The sequence below is a fragment of the Schistocerca cancellata genome, chromosome 6, assembly GCF_023864275.1.
Source record: "Schistocerca cancellata isolate TAMUIC-IGC-003103 chromosome 6, iqSchCanc2.1, whole genome shotgun sequence".
Taxonomy (NCBI): Eukaryota; Metazoa; Arthropoda; class Insecta; order Orthoptera; family Acrididae; genus Schistocerca; species Schistocerca cancellata.
This window is the reverse complement of record NC_064631.1, coordinates 162,957,543-162,972,963: the sequence shown is the minus strand read 5'-3', so window position 1 is coordinate 162,972,963 and position 15,421 is coordinate 162,957,543. Positions and strand designations below refer to the sequence as shown.

The following is a 15,421-nucleotide window of genomic DNA, read 5'->3' as shown; positions in this document are numbered from 1 at the left end:
ATTTGCTCTTGAACGGCGCCGACCATTCCTTCCTGTACCATTACTGGCGACGAGAAATGGTGTTTTTATGCTAACATAAGGGAAAGGAAAACATGGTTGAGCCCAAACAAAGCAGCAACTCCGCGTAGAACGGACTGCGCGCATCCACAAAAGATAATATTATGCATCTGGTGGAACAGTGACGATGTGGTGTACTGCGAACTGTTTCCGCTACGTGTAACCATCACTGCTAACATTTATTGTCAATAATTGAGACGCCTTGATGACGAAATCCAAGAACAACGACCAGGAAGATTGCGTGAAGTGGTGCTACTGCACAGTAAGCCCGCGCACATTCTACGAGACCGACAAAAAACACTGTACAGGAATTGGATTAAGAAATCAATCCGCAACCACCTTATTCACATGTCTTCAGATTTCCAGCTTTTCCTGTCTCCATCGAACAGCCTTCAAGGAACTTCCTTTCCGGATGAAAATGCGCTCCCAACATGGCTCGACGAATTCTTCGCCTAAAAACTACGTAATTTCTACAGTCGGGAATCGAAAGTTATCCACGCGTTGATAGACTGTTGTAAATAGTGACGAAGAAAACACTGTTGATGAGTAAAGTCTCTGTTATGTCTACCTGTTTACTGAACTTACGGAAAACGCTACGATCTTATCCACCAACCCAACAAGAATATCCATCTGTACGATCTAAGGATAGCTTTGTCATCTAAAACAAAGAATCGATACGTACAAATACTAAACGGAGTTTAGGGGCTTTACGGTGTTCCTCGCAAAGAAAATGTTCCAGTCATGGGTTATTAAACGTTTCTTCACTGTTTCAGCAGTATGGTCCACGAAAGACGTGTTAAAGGACAGGAAAAGCTGCTTATTTAATCGTCATGTTGACCGAACCATTCTTGAGAATCATTTTATTTCTCTGCACTTTGATTTCAGTACTCTATAAGGGGGAGTCACGGTAGCGAGTAAAATCGACCTTCAAACTAAAAGAGCACACAATTTACAACGTATGTAGTAATTCGGATTGTCACAGTCGTCTTACACGTTTTATTTTTTGTGTAGCGATCTGAGTTGTGTACCGTTGATTGGAAATCGGTTTTACCTGCTACCAGGCCACCCCTTTGTAGAGTATTGAAATATAAGTACAAAGGGAAACAACGACGTGATTTGCTTTTATGTTGTATTTATTTGTGCACACTGTAAATACTCCGTAAAATTTGTACTTTCCCAAAATTTATTTGCTCCTAAAAATGTTGCAGAATAGATGTTTTTCGGTAAATTTGGTAATGTAGGTGATATTTAATGACGTGGACGTCATCAGAGTGGTTGTTATAGAATAACTTTGGAACGAGCCAGTTGCAGTCGGTAATGGAAAGGTGGGCAGGTTCAAATGTTTCAAATTGCTCTGAGCACTATGGGACTTAACTACTGAGGTCATCAGTTCCATAGAACTTAGAACTACTTAAACCTAACTAACCTAAGGACATCACACACATCCGTGCCCGAGGCAGGATTCGTACCTGCGACCGTAGCGGTCACGCGGCTCCAAACTGACGCGCTTAGAACCGCACGGCCACACCGGCCTGCGGGTGGACAGGTCTATGTTGTATTGTACTGTATGTATTGTATGTTAACTGGGGACCTAGAAACGACGGAGAGGCTTCGTCCCCGCCGCAGCCGCAGTGGTCCACAACCCCACGACGACTATCGCAGTTCACTTCACCCCTCCGCCGCCCCACACCGAACCCAGGGTTGTTGTGAGGTCCGGCCCCCGGTGGACCCCCCCCCCCCCCTCCCCCTCTGTAGCTGTCTGTATGTGCCTAAGTTATGAAATGTAGAAAAATGTAAGCCAGCTTGACACAGTCACGTCGTTTAAATATTTGGTATAACGTTGCAAAACGGTATTTATAACGGAACGAGCATGTGAGAATTGTGGTAGGGTAGGCGAACGGCCAGCTTCAGTTTATTGGAAGAATTTTAGGACAATGTGGTTCATCTGTAAAGGAGACCGCATATGTAGGAGGCTAGAGCGACCTATTGTTGAATACTGCTCGAGTGTTTGGGATCCGCACCACCCAGGTCGGATCAAACGAAGACATAGAAGGAATTCAGAGGCGGGCTGATAGATTTGTTATTGTACTCTCAAATGCTGTAGTGCCTGCTTATTACTTAAAGTATTTCCATGCTATCCATCTCCTATTAATAGCAACAGAAGTAACGGTGTTTTTATAGTTTCCATACAGCTACCAGGGACCGACTGCATGTCGGCAAACGTCGTAGATAAGGCAGAAGGCGCATTGCCATTTACCTTGTTTGTGATTTAAATCAAATTTCTTTTAATCTGTGGTGTTGTATAGCAAAGAAAATTTCCAGCTCTGTCTGGTCCCTTAGATTTCTCTGTTCGTAATTGCTATGTCTCATATCTGGTCGTAATCGAACATGATCACGACACAAATAAATTAAGTGGGAATGCGAATTCTGTCCTTAATCTTGAGAACGCTACGCCTTCTGCAAACGATTTCAGGTGCCATATAAACTATCACATACAGGACTTAAGTTTTTGAAAAGTCTTTGCTCTTCCCGCCAAGAAGTGGTGCGAAACTCACAACTGATTTCTGAATCTTCACAAGAGAATAGCAATTTAATCAAAATATAAATATTTTTTAAAAGAAAAAAACACCACAAACACTTTTGAGAAAATTTGGAAATAGGCCGAAACAGGTCTGTGGTGTAAAATACTAGAGAAACATGTTACCTTATCGCAACTGGTTTCGAGCATTCATTTCCATAATGTCTTATACTGATGTATACTATGCTGTGGGCCCAACAGAAGTAAAATATTGACAATAGTGTCATACAAAGTAATGGCGAATATTCTGCGATTTCTACGCTTAAAGATTAAATTTTTCCCTCGCTCTATCTGCGAGTGGAACAGGAAAAAAAAATGGCTCTGAGCACTATGGGACTTAACTTCTGAGGTCATCAGTCCCCTAAAACTTAGAACTACTTAAACCTAACTAACCTAAGGACATCGCACACATCCATGCCCGAGGCAGGATTCAAACCTGCGACCGTAGCAGTCGCGCGGTTCAGGACTGAGCGCCTAGAACCGGTAGACCACCGCGGCCGACGGAACAGGAAAGGAAATGACTGGCAGTGGTACGTGATATCCTCCAGCACGCACCATATGGTGATGTGCGGAGTGTGTATGTACACTCCTGGAAATGGAAAAAAGAACACATTGACCCACCATACTTGCTCCGGACACTGCGAGAGAGCTGTACAAGCAATGATCACATGCACGGCACAGCGGACACACCAGGAACCGCGGTGTTGGCCGCCGAATTGCGCTAGCTGCGCAGCATTTGTGCACCGCCGCCGTCAGTGTCAGCCAGTTTGCCGTGGCATACGGAGCTCCATCGCAGTCTTTAACACTGGTAGCATGCCGCGACAGCGTGGACGTGAACCGTATGTGCAGTTGACGGACTTTGAGCGAGGGCGTATAGTGGGCATGCGGGAGGCCGGGTGGACGTACCGCCGAATTGCTCAACACGTGGGGCGTGAGGTCTCCACAGTACATCGATGTTGTCGCCAGTGGTCGGCGGAAGGTGCACGTGCCCGTCGACCTGGGACCGGACCGCAGCGACGCACGGATGCACGCCAAGACCGTAGGATCCTACGCAGTGCCGTAGGGGACCGCACCGCCACTTCCCAGCAAATTAGGGACACTGTTGCTCCTGGGGTATCGGCGAGGACCATTCGCAACCGTCTCCATGAAGCTGGGCTACGGTCCCGCACACCGTTAGGCCGTCTTCCACTCACGCCCCAACATCGTGCAGCCCGCCTCCAGTGGTGTCGCGACAGGCGTGAATGGAGGGACGAATGGAGACGTGTCGTCTTCAGCGATGAGAGTCGCTTCTGCCTTGGTGCCAATGATGGTCGTATGCGTGTTTGGCGCCGTGCAGGTGAGCGCCACAATCAGGACTGCATACGACCGAGGCACACAGGCCAACACCCGGCATCATGGTGTGGGAAGCGATCTCCTACACTGGCCGTACACCACTGGTGATCGTCGAGGGGACACTGAATAGTGCACGGTACATCCAAACCGTCATCGAACCCATCGTTCTACCATTCCTAGACCGGCAAGGGAACTTGCTGTTCCAACAGGACAATGCACGTCCGCATGTATCCCGTGCCACCCAACGTGCTCTAGAAGGTGTAAGTCAACTACCCTGGCCAGCAAGATCTCCGGATCTGTCCCCCATTGAGCATGTTTGGGACGGGATGAAGCGTCGTCTCACGCGGTTTGCACGTCCAGCACGAACGCTGGTCCAACTGAGGCGCCAGGTGGAAATGGCATGGCAAGCCGTTCCACAGGACTACATCCAGCATCTCTACGATCGTCTCCATGGGAGAATAGCAGCCTGCATTGCTGCGAAAGGTGGATATACACTGTACTAGTGCCGACATTGTGCATGCTCTGTTGCCTGTGTCTATGTGCCTGTGGTTCTGTCAGTGTGATCATGTGATGTATCTGACCCCAGGAATGTGTCAATAAAGTTTCCCCTTCCTGGGACAATGAATTCACGGTGTTCTTATTTCAATTTCCAGGAGTGTAGATGTAGATTATGGACCTACTGATTTCAGTGCTACAGTGAGACAGCTACAAAGTACTGAGAGCGTACCTGCCAAGACTTTGTCCAGGTACTTCATCTTGCTGAGAGCGTCGTACGTGACGGCCCCACTCTCGGCGAGTACGGAGTCTATTTCATTCTGCGCCTGCTCTTGGATGTCCGGGTTGACTGCCAGCTCGTAAGTGGCGAAGCTCATCGTTGTCGACGACGTCTCGAAGCCGGCGGTGTAGAACAGGAAGGCCTGTGCTGCCACTTCGTCCTCCGTCAGTTCTACAAAATTTCGTAAATCGAAGTTATTCGGAGTTAATATCTAAAAGAGTAAGCTCTACCGTTGCTGCTTAGCAACAGCTTTAGGAATGTCCTAGAAAGAATAAATATAATACAGAATCGAATTTTCTTAGCTTAGAATGGATTTGATTTTGTTAGGTTTTAATTCATACCAGTGTCCATTTCAGGACTTGGAGACAAGAGTAGAGGTAGGATGAGGAAGTTAGAAAGAATCCTTGTTGGTGAGATTCATCTGAAGTGATGTAACAGAACCATAAGAAATGTCAGCCTTAATGGCCAGACGGTTATTTCAAGTCGAATCCTAGATCAAAGCGGTTGAAAGAGCTACAGAATTTCATTACTTTTGAATACATTACGGGAAAGGCAGTGATCAATGTCTTACGAATATTTACTATTAAAAACAGTCTTGATCACGATTTATTTATCAAGATGACCGTTTTCGACCACTACTGTGGTCATCTTCAGACCATTGAGGAGGAACCTCTTTCTGTTGGTGGTTCTTAAACAGAAAGAGGTTCCTACTCAATGGTCTGAAGATGACCACAGTAGTGGTCGAAAACGGTCATCTTGATAAATAAATCGTGATCAAGACTGCTTTTAGTAGTAAATACAGAATTTCAATCCAAATTTTACCCAGGTAGCTCCACAGCTTGTGCCAAACTGGCATAGCTAGATACTCTGTATCTAATACTTATTGTCATGGAAAACGACATATTTCTTTGACTGTCAAAGACTGCCCACACTATTAGAAGAAACCATTAAATGCATACACATTATAAAAATTTGTGTGTGTGTGTGTGTGTGTGTGTGTGTGGCCTCCTACACATATTCTTTGCTGTCGGGAAACAATCGCCATAAGCATCTACCTAATAGAGTTTAGAAGATATGACGCCATAAACACTGAGATGCATGAAAAACTGCCGCATCATGCTTGACGTTTAAATTTATTACGCATTTGCTACTAATACTATTCGCAACATGTTTCACAGACCGCTGAATGTACCTACAAGAGTACATGGTTCGAGAGATATGACGTCATAAAAACTGAGATGCGAGAAAAGTTGCCCTATCATGCATGAAGTTTTAATGAATTTATTCTTTACTTGTAAGGCACTCTACAGTCGAGTCAAATAAACGAAATCCCTGACACCTGACAGCGCTTTTGACAGCTTTCAACCACGAAGCACAAACGGCTGGGGGCAAAAACAGAAGCAATCTATAGAGCCAAGAGGCGCCGCCATTGAGACGTTTACAAAATCGCGTTGTAGCTACGCGAAGCATCTGTGCTCAGCGAACAGAAACTGTCCGGAGTCGTGTTCCTTAAATTGGATACTGTAGTTATAAATTTGTTAAATTTCTACAATACGCATATTTCTTTTTACGACTGTTTCATAATTTCAAAAATGTTTACGTGATACGTAGAAATGAAGTATTTTCGATACTTCACTACAAACACATTTCATTTTTTTGTTTTCGTTCCTGAAAAAAAGTGCCAAAATGAATAACGAAGAACTGCCGCGTTTTTTCAGCTAGTGTTCAAAAACAGGAAAATGAAAATAATGTGAATTTGACAAAAGAAGCATTGAGCCTTAACAACCCCCCCTCTCCCCCTCTGATAGAAGAAGAGAAAGAAACTGCTTTTGCAGTGATTTTTTGCGCCGAGCAAGCTTTCCGTAATATTTTGACAGCCAACAACAGCCCAGAAATGAGTGGGTTAGCGGGTGGACTCTAGTTAAGCGTGCATTTCCAACGTTTTATTTATTTATTTATTTATTTTGGCGAATTTAACCAAATCCACGTGGAAGTAACTAAATATGAGGAATAATCAATCTGTTTTCTAAGCACGGTGACGTGATCTTCCGTTTCGGTAACCTTAGTATAAGTGGTGTCTCCGCTGGTCTTTCTCTCTTTCTTTTCGTAAGCGTTTACGCGGTCTTAGATACTGATTTAGCTGTAATCAAGTTTTGTTGGCTTTATTTTTATGTAACTTTGTGGCCGGATGCCCTGACTGCCGCCGCAGTAATCAGTTACAGCTGTAAATATGAGTAAAGTTTTTGCGTCCTGTGTCTGTGAAGTGGATAAACTTTGTTCGCTGTGTGATCGTATTTTAACCCTTGTATGATACGAAAAGTGGGGACCAGCCTAGCATATGTCTAAACGAGCGTGGGAAACCGCTCAAAAGCCACGGTACGGCTGGACAGTACAGCGCTTGTTGATGGCCCAGCATTGAAATCTGCAGCAATTTGCGGAAGGGTTGCACTTATGTCACAATGAACGATTCTCTTCAGTCGTCGTTGGTCTCATTCTTGCAAGATCTTTTTCTGGCCGCAGCGATGTCGGAGTTTTGTTTTACCAGATTCCTGATATTCACGGTACACTCGTGAAATGGTCGCACGGGAATTGCTACGTCGGAGTGCTCTGTCCCATCGCTCGTGCGCCGAATATAACACCATATTCAATCTTAAATTTTAGTAACCCGCCATTGTAGCAGCAGTAACCGATCTAACAACAGTTGGTAACCTGCCATTGTAGCAGTAGTAACCGATCTAACAACCGCGCTAAGACAATTGTCTTTTATAAGCGTTAACGAGCGCAGCGCCGTATTCTGCCTGTTTACATATCGCTGTATTTGAATACGCATGCCTATACTAGTTTCTTTGGCGCTTCAGTGTAAAACTCCCTATTGTTAAATTTTACGAAGGGAAAAAGAGAGCAGGAAACAAAATTAGAGCGTCCGGAATGGATTGCGGACCTCGTCTTTTTCATGGACTTGACTGCACGCTGCTCACAGTAAGAAATTGCAAGATATGGAGCAATCTATTTCTCATTTGATGGTGACGCATTTAAAAATGAAATCGCCTGACAAAACGCACCACCCATTTCCTTAATCGCACTGTTCTTAACGAAAATGCGAGTTTTGAAGAATTCAGTATCGCCTTCAAAGAATTATAAGTTTAGTCTTCTAAACGTTTTGAGGGGAATGCCAGTCTTACATCTGTTTTCGAGGTGTTTACGAGACCGCTTGTCGGTTCATTTGAAATTGCACCTGTGTGTGTGCCGATGGAAACGATTGATCTGCAGTGTAATTCACGTTTAAAAGGCAATTTCTTCTAGGTTAAAACTGTCCAGCACCTCTACATTGTTTCCATCAGGAAGACTAACGCGGTTGGAAACTTGATAGAATATTTCGATCTGCTTATGTGTGTCAAAAACATTTTTCGATTATGAAGCTAAATAAGTCACAATAACGTAGCAACCTGAGTGCAAAAATCTATGAAATTGACTGCGTTTGTCCGTATGCCGACAGTTTGTACCACATAAAAATTTTATGTCTTCAGCGCGCCAATAATAATTAAATAATATTTAAAATTTGATCTGTGTTGTTGATAAATGTGAAATATAAAATCAAATCGTATGCACTGCGACTACGCTGCCATTTAAATGTTCTCGAGCCTAATTCCTGACCGCCCCTTCCATACAGGACCGCAACTTCACTACATGCCAACGTGTTCAACAATTGCCTTAACTTCAGGAAGTGCATGAGTCCATTCGCTGAAGGACAGACTGATGAATTGCCATGGATGGACGTCACTTTGAGCTCCTCCTATGAACAAGCGTTCAGATATCAGAAAGTTTCCACACCCAGTTCTAATGGGATAGTTATTCTTGTTTCGATGACTAGTACCACCTCTCAAAATATGCAGCACCTTTTTAAACATTTGTAATACATATGTAAAAAGCTTCCTAAATGTCGGTATCTGCATTAAAAACTGTTTAGTGAAATATCTGGAAAACTACAAATCTGATTTTAAAAAAAAGGTTGTAATAAAATCTGTTCGTCTCGAAGTGAGAGGGCAACGGCCTTGCCTTGGTGGATACACCGGTTTCCGTCAGATCACCGAAGTTAAGCGATGTTGGCGTGGCCGGCAGTTGGATGGGTGACCATCCGGGCCGCCGTGCGCTGTTGGCATTTTTCGGGGTGCATTCAGCCTCCTGATGCAAATTGAGGAGCTACTCGACTGAATAGTAGCGGCTCCGGTCAAAGAAAACCATCATAACGACCAGGAGAGCGGTGTGCTGACCACACGCCCCTCATATCCGCATCTTCATCTGAGGATGATACGGCGGTCGGATGGTCCTGATGTGCCACTTGTGGCCTGATGACGGGTACTAGATTTATGAGACGGAGTGCTCTCTTAGGGAGACACCCAGTGACGTCAAATTCGCTCCCCCCACCCTCCCGCTACCCCACCCTAAGGAGACTAGAGGGAAGTCTTAGATAGGAGCCTCCATTTTTTTTTATAGCGGATTCGGTTTCTTCGCGAAAAAATACGAAACTTTTGTAGATAACATTTTCTCGTTGGGTGATGGACAGCGCTTGTAGCAGATAAAAATCTAAATGGGTTACAAGCGCTGAAACATGATAATACCCCAAGAAATACGCGTCAGTTTAGGAACCTAGGGGATCAGAAAGGCAGTTATTCTAAAATATTTAATGAGAAATCGGTCCTTATAGCAAAAAAACTTGGTTCTCCAGAATATAATATATTACTTTGTCCATATTACTGGTGTAATTTATTTCACAGTTCCTGGGTAACATTGAAAGTAGTTTCTAATTCATTGAATAAACCAACGAATTGGTCCAACTGCTTTCCATCTTAGTAACAAATGCGACAGAAATTACACCAGACTAAGTAAAGTATTATATTCTGGAGAATCAAATTTGGTTGCTATTAAAACAGGTTTTTCATTAAAGATTTGAGAATAACCGCTTTCATAACATCTTGGGATCCTTATCTGATGTACCGGGTGATCAAAAAGTCAGTATAAATTTGAAAACTGAACAAAACCACGGAATAATGTAAATAGAGAGGTACAAATTGACACACATGCTTGTAATGACATGGGGTTTTATTAAAAACAAAAAAATACAAACATTAAAAAAAGTCCGACAGATGGCGCTTCATCTGATCAGAATAGCAATAATTAGCATAACAAAGTAAGACAAAGCAAAGATGATGTTCTTTACAGGAAATGCTCAATATGTCCACCATCATTCCTCAACAATAGCTGTAGACGACGAATAATGTTGTGAACAGCACTGTAAAGCATGCCCGGAGTTATGGTGAGGCATTGGCGTCGGATGTTGTCTTTCAGCATCCCTAGAGATGTCAGTCGATCACGATACATTTGCGACTTCAGGTAACCCCAAAGCCAATAATCGCACGGATTGAGGTCTGGGGACATGGGAGGCCAAGCATGACGAAAGTGGCGGCTGAGCACACGATCATCACCAAATGACGCGCGCAAGAGATCTTTCACGCGTCTAGCAATATGGGGTGGAGCGCCATCCTGCATAAACATCGTACGTTCCAGCAGGTGTTTATCAGCTTGGTTGGGGATGATGCGATTCTGTAACACATCGGCGTACCTCTCACCCGTCACGGTAGCAGTTACAAAACCAGAATCACGCATTTCCTGGAAGAGAAAAGGCCCGATAACGGTAGATGTGGTAAATCTAACCTAATCCGTGACTTCCTCGTCGTGCAATGGAGTTTCCACGACAGTTCTAGGATTTTCGGTAGCCCACATTCTGCAGTTGTGGGCGTTGACAGACCCTCGGAGCGTGAAATGAGCTTCGTCGGTCCACAACATGTTACTCAACCAATCGTCATCTTCCGCCATCTTTTGAAACGCCCACACCGCAAATGCCCTCCGCTTCACTAAATCGCCAGGTAACAGTTCAAGATGCCGATGGATTTTGTACGGATAGCATCGGAGGGTACGCCTAAGTGCCAACCAAACAGTAGTGTATGGAATGCCCGTGCGACGTGCGACTGCACGAGCGCTGACTTCCCCGTGCATAGACGAACCCGCTACAGTCTCCTTCCTGAACTGTCTCTGCAGCCTTACGCCTTGTGCTTGGTCGGCCACTGCCGGGTCTATCGTCTAAACAACCCGTGGCTTCGAACTGCGAAATCATTCTCGCTACAGCTGCATTTGTCAACGGACCTTTACCCGTTCGAATCCCGTTCCTATGGCGATAGGATCGTAACGCTGAACTAGCACATTCCCCATTCTGATAGTACAGCTTCACTTAAAGCGCCTTTTCAGGTAACGCCAACATGCTGCTACTGCTGGCGCATCTGATTCTCTCTCTCATTACAGCTCCTTTTATACACGATTGTCATGAGCAGTCACTGACGTTTTGCTGTCCAGTGCCATCTGTCGGACATTTTTTTTTTTGTTCTCATAAAACCCCATGTCATTCCAAGTATGTGTGTCAATTTTTACCTCTCTATCTACATTATTCCGTGGTTTATTATGTTTTCAAATTTATACTGACTTTTTGATCACCCGGGATATTTCTTAAGATATTATAATTTTTTATTGGTTTTTAGTCCATTTTGATTTTTGTCGATTACAGTACCATCTGTCACGCAACGAAAAAAATGTTAAATTCAAAAGTCAAAAGTTACGTACTTTTCCCGGAGAATCCGAACCCGCAAAAATAATGCGGGTTCCTATTTAAGATTTCAAAGTTAACGCCCCTCCGGCTCTCTGGGTGTCGGGCAGGAGTGTCGAGTTTAGCGTCATTGGATGTCCCCTTAGAGACGAATAACTTTTATTTCAACTTTTTGTAGTTCCGATTTGTAGTTTTCTAGATATTTCCAAAAACCAGTGCCCCACTTCATTGTGATGAAATCTAAATATTCTTTGCAGGACGTAAACAGTAACGATTTGTATCACATTGCTTTAAGAAATCTTACTAAGCTTACGTAAATTATGAAATGGGGACAACATCTTTTAAGTAGCAACAGCACATTTGCAAACAGACAATCAGTACTCACTCCATCCCTCGCCTCCATTCTTCTCCCCATCGACGGAGCCCTTGGTGTGTAGTTGAGTGAACAGGTCCATGAAGTCGTTTCTTTTTGTACCACTCTTCAGGCGCTGCTGTAGCGTTTCCTTTGCCATGTCATCGAAGTATTTGAAAATGTCCCTCCTACCTGCTTTGTACCTGAAAAATAAATGAAAATATGCTGAAACGAGTTTTGAAACCGGTACCGTGAAGAATGTGACAAGAGTGAAGAATGTGAAAAGAAAATCCCTTCCTAGACTGATACATTGTTTAAACTGAAAACAGTGATATTTCTGTGGGGTGATTTTGAACAATAGAAACAGACTGTGAAAGACTATTCCTAATCTGTCTTACTCCCCTGACTTTGGATTAGGCTATAACAGTGCAGTAATACTATTGTTTGCTGACGCAACTGCACCGTATCGTGTGATATAAGAAGGCACTCAGTGAATTGTATGCCAGGATTTGTACAAACGATAGAAGTCGAATGATATCGAGTAGTATTAGTTAATTTCTAGTTGTTGCCAGTTTTATATAACAAGCATTAATATGGTTTTTTTTTAAATGATCTGGATATTCAGCCAGTCGGCGTCGTCCAAATGGTGCGGTACTTCGGAAAACTGCCTGGTTGCCGTCTTCAGGCGGCCCTGATGACTGACTGTCTTCTGGTCGCTTATCCGTCGAGCATACCTTGCTCGGCTTGTGCGCAGGTTAAACATTAGCATGTTATTTCTGCTACACCTCACGTTGTGATATCATGATTACCTGACTTGCCGGATGGTGAGTTGCTTGTCCTCAGTTTCTGCGGACAAAACTACTCTCGCACAAGGAGTGGCGTCTGGTGATGTGGAAGCGAATTGTCTTCAGGCAGCTACAGAGAAAATTATTCCCTCAGCAGGTCTGGCCAACGTGTTATCGGTATGTGATGTTGTTGGCGACCCAGTTCCAGGAGGAGCCGACTGGAGGATGACTCGACTTCTCACATGGAAGGCCCTTCCGAGTTCAAAGAGCTTGCACACAAAGCCGTCGTGCCATATGGAGCCAAATGCCCTGGATACGTCGAGAAGCACATCTCCAAGGTACTAAGGTACTCACTTGTTTCCAGCGCCCTTATCGCCGGTTCCATCAGCAGCAGCAGCAGCTGGTGAGAGGTGGAGTGGCCACTCCGAAATCTAAACTGTTTGTCTGGTATGATATCCTCTTGTTTGATGTGTTGTATGCGCCTCTTCATGTACAGACTCTCGAACACATTCTAGATGGGCAGGAGGAAGCTGATGAGACTGTAGCTGGCTGCCTGATGTTGTTCCTTGTAGGTTTTTGAGATAACCACTACTTCCACATGCTTCCATGTGGAGGTATAGGTTAATGGCTGATGGATCCCTGGTGAACGGTTCTTCAGCAGGTGGTTGTTGTCCCCACCACTGTCTCCTGCCCTCCTGGAGTTCCAGTGACCAGAGTCGCAGAGCTACTTCTTCCTCTGCGTTCAGTTGAATGATGTCTGTCTCTGCCCTGGATGCCAAGAAGGCGGGCAGGCGCCCTTCCACTCGACGGAGGTGATTCTCCTTCACGGTGTCAGTAACTGGCTTGAAATTGGCCACAAATGTGTCGACCAGCACGCTGGCCTTGGCATCTGGCTCGCAGATGAAGTCTTGGCAGACCTGCAGTGGTGGGATGCGCTGCTGGTGACACAAAAAACTTTTGATAACTCTCCATGTGCTGCTGTCATTAGGATTGTCTGTGCACACAAGATCTGACCAGTTTCAGTCCCTGTGCTCTTCAACGGCCACTTGCACCTCCTGCTAGACGCGGCTGAGGCAGCGTTTCGTGTCTGATTGGTTGGTGGGCTGCCAGTCAGGGAACAGCCGGTCCTTCTCGGTGAACGCCGCCAGCATGTGGGACGGGAGTTGGCTTGAGAAGTCTCGCGACTGTTGTGCTGCTCAGTGTTCCGCAGTTGAGAGAGGCTAGTAATGCGTCGGCCCCGACTTTATCAGGAGTGAGGTAAGTCGAGCGCTCGCCGTCCATGTTTCGGTAGTTTGGGCAGCTAGCTGACAGCTTTGCACCGATAACGTCCACGTCGAAATTGAAAGGGGCGTGATTCAATGACAGGATGTTTTGCGTCATGGCAGACTTGAATTGCCCTACAACCCAGTGGAGGACAATGTAGAGCATCAAGTTACCTTCCATTAGGAATGTGGGTGCAGTCAACGACTGTGATATGACTTTCAAATGATAGAGGCCAGCAAACAGGCATCCTTTTCTTTCAGGCAAATCTAGATTTTGGCTAGTGCCTAGCCATTATCAGTGCACTATTTCATGATATCAATGCATGTCCTAGTACGTCAGTCCCCTGTTGTCTGGGGTCATTTCATTCAAGGGTAGTCTGTAACAGAAGCCCGAACAACAGGGGATGGACGTACTGTGACATGCATTGATACTACGAATGAGTAGTCTTGAACGAAATGTGGCAGAAGCCCACACAACAGGGGACTGATGTACTAGGACATGCATTGATACAATGAATTAGTGCATTGATAATGGCTAGGAACTAGCCGAAAACTAGATTTCCTTAATAAAACCTGAAAGAAAAGGACGACTGATTGCTGTGCTCTATCATTTGCAAGCAATGTAGAGCATGTCTGGCAGGCCTCTGCTGAGATAGCTGGTGGGGTCGAATGATCCCAGGGTGACAGCGCTGTTTCGTTGTACAGCGCGAGAAAAACGACGGCCACTGGCGAGAATTCCATTCCGTGCTCTTTGAAATCGACCGCAATAAAAAGTCCCCACCCCCTCCCCCAACACCACGGCGAGCAGGGGGTCGAAGTCTGCCTCTTGGAGCAGTCCTCGTGTGGCCGGTGTCCACGACAAAGACTATATTCCGGCAGTGGTGTTGACAGCCACCCCTTTGGTTGGTGTGACTAACTCCGGCAGATGGATTTGGTGATGCCGTAGTGATGTCTTGACATAGATAACAGTACCACCTACTGCCTGTATGGTAGCAGCTGTAGTTGACTGTCTGCACATTGACGCTGGATTTGAAGAAATTTTCCTGTCTTCTGCTGGACGTGGTGTTATATATCCCCAACCCTCCCTCCTGCTGTTGATCAAAAATGGTTCAAATGCCTCTGAGCACTATGGGACTTAACAGCTGAGATCATCAGTCCCCTAGAACTTAGAACTACTTAAACCTAACTAACCTAAGGACATCACACACATCCATGCCTGAGGCAGGATTTGAACCTGCGACCGTAGCGGTCGCGCGGTTCCAGACTGAAGCGCCTAGAATCGCTCGGCCACAGCGGCCGGCTGCTGTTGATCATGAGTCCGCCATGACCAGGCACTGCTTTGCTGCCGAGCTGGAGGGCGAAGTGCGCAGGTGGGGGTAAGAACGCCACTACCTCACATCCCTAACTGCCATACTGTGAAATGAAGCTGGGGTAGCAAGATGCAACTTTCAGGGTTTACTTAACGCTAGTGCTGTGGTTGTAGATTTGGTAGACACAGGAGATCCAGTGTTATCGTCAGAATTTGGCAGAGCTTTGGAAGACTTGCAAACACGCAAGGCAGGAGGCATAAATAACATTCCTTCGGTGTTTTTGAAATCTGTGGCTGAAGTGGGAACCAAACGATT

The 15,421-nt window shown here is 45.2% G+C and overlaps 1 protein-coding gene across 2 annotated transcripts in view; it reads right to left on the bottom strand.

The window, feature by feature from the left end:
- LOC126190798 (probable cytochrome P450 6a14) overlaps positions 1 to 15,421 on the bottom strand; it is a 101,086-nt gene that overhangs the window by 22,178 nt on the left and 63,487 nt on the right. For both annotated transcript variants that reach the window (XM_049931346.1, XM_049931347.1), the window contains exons 5-6: positions 11,783 to 11,952; positions 4,695 to 4,913 (exon numbers count right to left, since the gene is read on the bottom strand). In XM_049931346.1, the coding sequence (XP_049787303.1) occupies positions 4,695 to 4,913; positions 11,783 to 11,952 (389 nt within the window). The remainder of the gene's footprint in view (positions 1 to 4,694; positions 4,914 to 11,782; positions 11,953 to 15,421) is intronic.